The sequence below is a fragment of the Chenopodium quinoa genome, unplaced genomic scaffold, assembly GCF_001683475.1.
Source record: "Chenopodium quinoa cultivar QQ74 unplaced genomic scaffold, ASM168347v1, whole genome shotgun sequence".
In the NCBI taxonomy this organism is placed as follows: domain Eukaryota; kingdom Viridiplantae; phylum Streptophyta; class Magnoliopsida; order Caryophyllales; family Amaranthaceae; genus Chenopodium; species Chenopodium quinoa.
Genome location: NW_018744167.1, coordinates 2,326,481 through 2,335,574, shown reverse-complemented (window position 1 = coordinate 2,335,574; position 9,094 = coordinate 2,326,481). Strand labels below are relative to the sequence as shown.

Here is a 9,094-nt window from a genome sequence, read left to right as displayed (position 1 = left end):
GAACGTAAATTAATTTACATATTTTGTACAAAAGTTGCAATATTTGAATGAAACAACACAGAGGGTGTTCATCAGGATTTAAATGAAGCAATGGTCATATGAAATCTTGTTAGATCCGCCTTAATGTGTATTTTATCAATATACTCGTATAATTTTTACATATGCATAACTAAAGATATTAACAGTTAAAGTTATATATTAATGAACACAAAAAACAAAAATGTTCTTGCATTTGTAATTTACAACATAATCAGATGAACAAACGTAGCCTTAATGTTATAGTAAATTTGCGGTCGAAAATGAATGGTGTTCGTAGATATCGAAATTTGGAGTTTAAGGTGATTTGGGGGGAGGGGGCACCCATGGGTTGGCTCTGTTGATTTTACGTTTACCTTAAAGGTCTTTAGTGGACAACAAATAGACCGTTGCAGGCCATTACAATTTACATAGATTCAGCCTTTATGGTACGGATGCTTAGAGCAGACATAGTTATAGATACCAGTCTTGAGTAAACGGTGGATCATATCCACCAAATTAATAAGGCTGTTGCTTGGTGTAGCATCCACAAGTTGCAACACCAAACTAAATTTTAGTTTATCGTCCTTTAATAATATTCCGTATAATTTAGTAACGTCTAATTCATGTTCCAAAAAAAAAAAAAGAGTGAGGAAAAGTATCCCAAAAAAAAAAAAAAGAAAAGGAGAGAGATACTTCTTGTTACTCCCCTATATAAAGACTCCCCTCCACACTCTCCTTTCCTACACGGCCATCAAAAAGCAATTCTAAAAAAACTTTCTCCTTCTCCTGTCTCCTTCCTTCTTCAAACAAACACCATTGACTCAACAAAAACCTAAAATGGAGGTTTTAACAATGCTTAAATTCTGGAAATCAAACACTTCTAAAGTCGCCGCCGGAACCACCGCTAGCGACGGCGATAGCGCTGAAACAATCGCCGATTCCACCATTTCCGACCATCTCACCGAGCAAAGCGACGACGATGACGACGACTCTTTCTTCGAGTTAGAGCTCACTTTACCTTCTTCCGACTCCAAATTTTCTCTTTCCACTCCTTGCTCCAAAGATTCATCAGAAAACTTCTATAATTGTGTGGAAGAGAAGGAATCTGAGAAGAAAATTAAGTCTAAACCTCAATCTCCGATTTCGATTCTTCGCTCAGCTTCTCCGAAGCTTCGAGTGTTTATGTTTGGAAAATTCAATAAGAAATCGAAACGTGTTGAGGATGTGTTCGAAACGGAGAGTGTTTCGTCGATTTCGTCTCCAAAACGAAGCAATTCAAGCTTATTAACTGTGAAATTCCGAATTGAAGACGGTTCAATCGTTCCGAAGTTCACTCGGAGTGGAAGCAACAACTCAAGCGTTTCCAGCAGTCCGAAGATTGAGAAACAGAGCTTAGAAACGTCGAAACGTTTCTCAAAAGACGTCGTTCAAAAATACCTGAATCTCATTAAGCCGAAAACCTCTAAAAAGGTTAGCGACGCCGAGAAATTCGTCGCTTCTCCGACCAGACCGTCGACAACAACGCCGATGCTGTTGATTAAAAAGGATAAAGAAGAAAAGCAAACCAGTCGATTCAAAGCAAAGATCAAGCATCTAGGAAAGAGTAAATCATCTTCAGCGATGATCGGAGTTCCATCGACGGCGAGTTTTCCGGCGAAAAACGACCATCCTTGTGACGGCATTGAAGGCGCTATTCAACACTGCAAACGATCTCTCACCACTTCCAAAGGTAGGATAGTTTTAAAATTTTAATGTAATTTTGAAAATACAATTGTTCATAATATTAATTAAGATTAATTAAATGTAATTATAGTGAGTAATTTGAATTTGAAACTCATGGAATTTGTTAATAATATTGCAGGACATTCGTCGTTATCGAGATGTAGCAGTGATCCATCACATGAGAAGTCAATTCAAGTGTCAGAAAAAATCTGAAGAACAAAAAAAAAAGCTGATAAAATGATTAGATTAGTGGTGATGCCTGTAAACTTTTGTTTGTTTGTTTGTTTGGTTTGAGAGTGAGAAAGAGGCGGGAAAATCTTTCTCCCAAAACTAATTAATTAATTAGGGTTTAAAGAAAATGATAATTAGGAAGTATAGTTTGGTGAATTATCTCTGTATTTGAGGGAGAAATTTACAAGGTTTTGTTTGGTGAGATTAGAGATTAGAAGAGTAGTTTGTTAGGAGTGATGATGATGATGACCAGTGGATGAGTGACGAGTGAGCTTAGGTCACTTGAGTTGTCTTGTAAAGCTTTTAACTCTGTTTTGTTAATGATGATGATAATGAGCTTTTGTATATACGAGTCACTGTTTTTTTGTTTCGGAAATGGAGCGTCAACTATTCTTTCAAGTCCGTGATCTAGCATATGACTTATTAATGAGACATACAATGCCAATTAAAAATTTATGGAGTACCTATTACGAGTACTTTTAACGTGTAAATATTTTGAAATTATATGTTTGAGAATTTGAGATGTACTTAACATACAAAATCCATATTAAATGGTGCAACAAATGGTCATGTGGACTATGCAATGTTATGGAGTACTGCATGCTTTTAGGTTTTAGCAATGAATACTACTAAATCACAAATTATAATCAAAGAATGTGAATAATACTAATGTTAAAATGTATTATCGAGTAATAAAAAATATGAAATAAATGTATATAGGGAGTAAAAGGGAAGAAAGTATAGATAAAAATAATTCATGAGTTCATGACCACTAGTAGTGATAAAAAGTGGGAGCAACAAACGAATTACCACAAATTGGCGAGCAGGGCATTAGTTATGCATTTGATGTTTTGATTTTACGAATTTTAACTTTAATTTCGAAGTAGCACAAAGTTGAAAATTCAGCCACATTGTGTAAATAAATATAAGTTGTATTACAATTATCTCCAGTCTTCTTATTATACAGTACATATCTAAAAGCTCCATGATTATAATACAAGGGTACTACTATTCGATTGATATAAATTACAAATGAGGGTCAATTGAGTTTATAAATAGTGTCATGATTTATAGTGTAATCATTCTCTTGAAATAGTATGTGCTAGATAATGGTTTCTTTCTCTTATTTGTGCAATTAATATTCCATTAATTTAAATGTACAATAATTATATAAAGAGGGGAAATCCCCCAAGTCTTATTACTCGTAATTCTTTATTGAGCATATATGCCTAAAAACGCTTTAAGGAAAAAGCAAATTTTAATTTTTTTTGGCATGAAAAACAAAAGAAGAGAAAGGGTAAAAGAAAAAGAAAAAGGAAAAGAAAAAATAAAAATAAAGAAACTTGGTCAATCTTTTGGTTGGAAACCCACTTTCTAAAGCTCAAAACTCACTCGTTCCAACTAACATCAAATCCTTATTTTTTTTTTCCGTAAAAATAAATTAAGAAAAAAAAAAGGATAAAATTCTTATTCTTTTCTCTTCCTTTTACCTTTTCTTTTCCTCCACCAGACCACCATTTATACTTAATTACTGTACTTATATTTTGATTGATAAGTTGTTTTTTTTTTTCTTCGTCAAATTGGGGGTAAAACAACGAAAAAGAAAACATAAAGAGAAGAGAAAGAATAAATTGAATTTGTTAAAAGTCATATAAGACGACCCTGTACTCCTGCAGCCTGCTCATGGTCATATTACTCATATACAAGTACATACTACATAGGCTAGGCACTTAGCTAGCCCTGAACTTTATGATGTAATTAAATTAACTCACTCTATTAATACCGTTATTGTATATTTGTAGTCACGTTATGCATTAGCTTCCATTCTTGCACGATTTGTGAATTCAATTTGTTCCGATGGATATTAAAAAATTATTCCAATATTCAATTTTGTTTTTCAGTTAATGTGTTTATACTCTGAGAGATTTCCCAAAATAATGTAATAACATAAACTAATTCCTTATATTCATTGGTTTAAAAATTATTTTTCACGATACCGTCCACGCAGGTTCGGTATTTGCAAGTATAAAACCGCTAACATTGTTGGCGGTTTTAACTAATATAAAACCTCTATTGGTATTAGAGGTTCTATGCATAGAACCTCTAATGGTATTAGCGGTTCTTTATGTAGAACCGCTTATGCCATTAACGATTCAATATAATTTGGCTGTGAAAGTTAAAGTAAACGAGCCTTCTACTTAGAATCGCTAATGGTATTAGAGGTTTTATGCATAGAACTGCTAACATTGTTAGCGGTTTTATACTGTAAAACTCCAAACCTAGGAACCGATCCTACGTGGATGGTATTGTAGGAAATAGTTTTGAAACCGACTCATATAAGGAATCAATTTGTATTTTATCATTATTCAGGGAAATCACTCTTACAGTTTTGACACTGTATTTACAAATATTTTAACTAGCTTTATTTATAACCAAATTAACATATACTCGTAGTTACATGAGATATTGATTAATTGTATATAAAAGAAAATATATTATTAATAACTTTTTATAATATTTTTTTGTGTTGATAATTAAGAATATTAATCATTAAAAGCTGTACATGGACAAAAATATACTCCTGCTCCGTAAAGAAAATATATACTCCGTACTTCGTATTTAACAAGACAATTACTTGTAAAGTACTGTAGATTGAAATGAGTTAACGGTAACATTATTTAGGCCTTGTTTAGTTGACATAGTGAAATGGAGGAGAAATTCATGGAAATTGATAAAATGAGTAGTTGTTTGGTTGACATAAAAAAATAAAAATGGAGAAAGTAGTATTTCATGCGAATTTGAACTTGCCACAAAACATGGAAAATAAATTACCTAGTCCTCCTAGGTAAACCAAAATTCATGGGAATTTCCATTTCCCTTATTGCGACCAAACACATTTTATAAATTCCTACAAATTTCATTAAGGAATTAACTTCTCATGGAATATAAATTCCTATGAAAATTAAATTCCCACAACAACCAAACAACACCTTAGTAAGAGTAGCATGAAAAAAAAAAAAAAAATTACAAATGCGGTAAAATGAAGGTGAGCAGTGGCGGTCAAAGGAGTATTGTAGGATGTCAGAACTTCTGAAGATAGAGAAGAGAAACAGAGTCATGCTGATTGCTAATGGCGTGTAAAGCACGTAATAGGCGTTCGTCCCTCTGTGTAATTTCCTGCGCCTACTATACGTACTGCCTGCATGCCTACAGCCTACTTAGCTAACTTCATCCTCTATCATCACTCCTATGATGCCAATTTTATCACTCAGCCCCCGCCCCCCCCCCCTCTAATTTTCAAAAATTAAAAAAATTGATATTGACACGTTAATAATTGGTATTGGTACCGCTAACCTATTTATATGAAAGGATTATATGAAATTGTGTTCTCACAATGATTTTACATTCTAATTGTACCTTCGTTTCATATTATTTGTAACGAACGATTTGATATAAATTAGAGATGAAAAATGTCTAATCGTTATAAATAATATAAAACGGAACTAATAATACTTCATAACTTTTTGGTATGCTAAAATCATTTTCTCCATTTATCTTATCCTTTTTTTTTAACTCCTTTTACAATGATTTAATTTTTTGAAAAATTACTCTAATTTCATCTTATGGTACTTGTATTAGAGTTAATTTGAATACTTGCTTCCTCCATTACTAAGATATGAAAACGTTATTACGGAGTAGTAGCTTTTAAAACGCGATGAAGCATAAACTTGTTAACTATTATGGAGTACCTTAAAGTGTGATAAACATGAATATTAATGCCAAAGTAAATTTGTCTCCTAAGATTTTATCATAAGTAACATGAATATTAATGAATGAACATGAACATTAGTGAATTTATTTTATACTCGTACTCCGTAATTCCGTATATTGAGAATTTGGAGCATGTGAGGGTAGAGAGAAGCAAGTGGATCATAAGATTAAAAAAACAAAAGATAAAAAAAGAAAGAAAAGGATTTTATACTCTAACATGACCAAAAGAGAGTAGTAGTGTGTCAAAATTGACAAAGATTACAAAACGGGAAAGTTGTAAAGTGAATCTGAAATTTAAAATGGTCGGAGTACTTTATATCATACATATTTCATACCTTAATTAAGCTCCTAGATTTAAAGGAAGTCAGTGATAGAATAAAAGCTTATGAAAATTTGATGGTAGAAGCCTGTTGTGTTAAGTGCCCATGAAATTCAATCAATGTATATTATTCCTTTCGTTTTTTTAATAAGTACATCACTAGCACACATGTCAAATAACTTTTACTATCGAAATCCTTTGTTATCTATTAGTAAAAGAAAATAAAAAGTTGATATTATTAATATATGAGTTGAGACCAAGGCCTTGTTTAATTCAACTTATTTTTACTTATTTCAGAAAAAATAAGTTCAGATTAGAAATAATAAGTTCAGATCATACCATCATTTTATGTGCAATTTTTTATCGCTAAATATCATTAATTTCGTAACGAAAAAAATTATGAAAATTACATATCAATAAAATACACATTATTACGAATCTAACAAGATCCCACTTGATATATTTTTTCCTTACAGATTATCGTACACTTAAGGTCAAAGTTTGATCAAATCAGACAATAAGATCATATCAGACTAGATCAAATCAGATTAAACCAGGCCAGATGAGATCAGATCAGACCAGATCAGATCAGATCAGATCAGTTTAGACCAGATCAGATAAGTTCATATAAGCAAAAATAAGGTGAATTAAACGGGGCCTAATTCTATAATATTTTACATAATCAAGATTAATTACATTTATATATTAATCATACTTTATAGAGGTGTTAATTCAGGAATCGGAGTCGGCTCTATTTTAAAGTTGAGCCATGCTAAATTATTGTATCCATACGAGTCTAAAACTAAATCGGGTCTTTTCGGTTCAGATCGAGTTGGGTCAGTTTTTTGACACATCTAATATTTTGTACTCTGTATTATGTAGTCAAAGTTAGTATATGAATAACACAAAAGTCAAAGTATTGTACACTCTTTCATTTTTTTTAAGAGACCCGTTAGTCCATTGAGTTTTTTTGCTCTAATCACCTTACCTGCTTTGACCAGTGTTAGTGATTTATACGGAGAACATAAGGATTTGCGGAAACTTATTAGGATCGTTTCGATGAATTATTTTTGCATCGACATACGTACCCAATTAAAATAAATCACTTGAATAAAACCAGAGGGAGTACTCCATATTAAAAGCAGAGGAGTATACAACACCTATTTTGTGTCAGTGATGATGAGATCACTTTTGCAATCTTAAGCTTAAACATAGCTCCTAATTAAAATACTGAACACAAAATTGAGAGCCAGAGCAAGTAACATGATAATTAACCAAGTGTCTCACTTAAAGAGGAAAGAAAAAGAATTTTAAAAAGATTATTAATCCAAACCATAAGGAAATAGTCAAACATTGAAGAAACTTGGTAGACAACCTCATCATAAATTAAACGGTTGATAATAAATTTCAAGTGTATAATGCTATGCATTTAGACAGCACATTAATCAAAGACCCAACAAGTGAACAAACCATTATTTTTTAACATAAATCAATAGATTTGCTCTGTTTCTTTGATGATTTTGTGTCTACATTAACTACCTAATAGGTAAAAGCTAATGAACGCCCTCGGAATGTTAGATAAGAGAATTAAAAGTGAAAATATTAGAGTAAAACTAACATTAATTACACCGTTCGATGTGTGATTTTGTCATGCATTCCTAACTTAATACTATTTTAACCAATATAATTATTTCTTATCTAACGTCCTGGGACGCTCGTTAACAAGATCCTACTTAACATATTGTTTAACTAGATTAATATATTGTTTAACTAGATAATAACATTACTAATTAAATTTGACATAAAATGTAGCCCAACCAACTTTTGACATTAACGATGTAAAGATGATGATAATCTTGTTAATACTTGGATTAGTGATTACTGATCATAGTAACTTAGGATAAGTTTATGTGTCCGAGTCCAATGGATCATTGTAAAGATGATTAATTAATTAGCTGACTTCCTACTCGAGGTATAATTCAGTTTCGAAAACAACGCATTAGTGTAATAGTATGGCTACCACAAACTAAAAGGGGGGTATTGGATCAAGAGATGTCTGAGAATTATAATTAGCATTACATATGGTACTTAGGTTTTATATTTTAATGGATCTTGCTAACGAACGTCCCTAGGGTGTTAGATAAATATTTAAAACATTTTCTAAATTGGTATTAATTTAGGAATACATGCTAAAATCACGCATCGATCGGTGTAAGTAATGTTTATTTTAATTCATTATTTTTACTTTTCATTATTTTATCCAATACCTGAAGCGGTCGTTAATCTTTATACATTCATATTTTAAGAGTATAATATTGTTGGTTGTCTGAATTGAGACTGTGTTTGACAATACTACGCAAAAAGTGTTGAAATTGAATAAGTTAATTGCAAAGTTCATATTTCAATTGAAACGATGTTTATGAGCACTCATACTGTATTTTATTAGATAGCTTATTGTATAAATCTATTAGCTTTGTTACAAAATAATTGTTTTATTTTGACTTTTTTTTTTCTCAACTCACAACCACTTTAGCCAATATTAATGTATTTATGTATAGTTCTCAACATTATTATGTATTCTGTACTTTGTATAAAAATGATAAGACATCATATTATACATGAATTGTCTTTAATTTTTTTTTTTTTAATAAAATATCAATCATTAAACTCATGATCTCAATCATTAAACTCATGATCTCTTAATTTATTTGTAGCGTTTTTAACCATTGAAAACAATCCAATTAAATTACTTAGTACTTGACAATCTTTAATGTAAATCAATAATCAAGATTTAAGAGTCAAGCCACTCACCACTCAGCCTACAATACTAGATAAATACCAGCACAAGCCGTGATCAGCCTAGCCCAGCCCAAAGCTGCCTCATAGATGGGCCGAACGCCAGAAGATTTTCCACCTTTGATGATGGGAAATCTTCAACATATTCTACTGATGCATTTGACAAATCTAACTGCTCTCAAGAGCAATCAATTTGGCAAAGCGTATAGAATTTTAATCATAAGATATTTAGTAGTA

General features: G+C 31.6%; 1 protein-coding gene across 1 annotated transcript; it reads left to right on the top strand.

Moving 5' to 3' along the window:
* Positions 1 to 386: 386 nt before the first annotated feature.
* LOC110693898 (probable membrane-associated kinase regulator 5) lies at positions 387 to 2,323 on the top strand. Its single transcript, XM_021871071.1, has 2 exons — positions 387 to 1,747; positions 1,880 to 2,323. The coding sequence occupies exons 1-2, from the start codon at positions 856 to 858 to the stop codon at positions 1,951 to 1,953; spliced, it is 966 nt and encodes a 321-aa protein (XP_021726763.1). The 5' UTR covers positions 387 to 855; the 3' UTR covers positions 1,954 to 2,323.
* Positions 2,324 to 9,094: the final 6,771 nt, after the last annotated feature.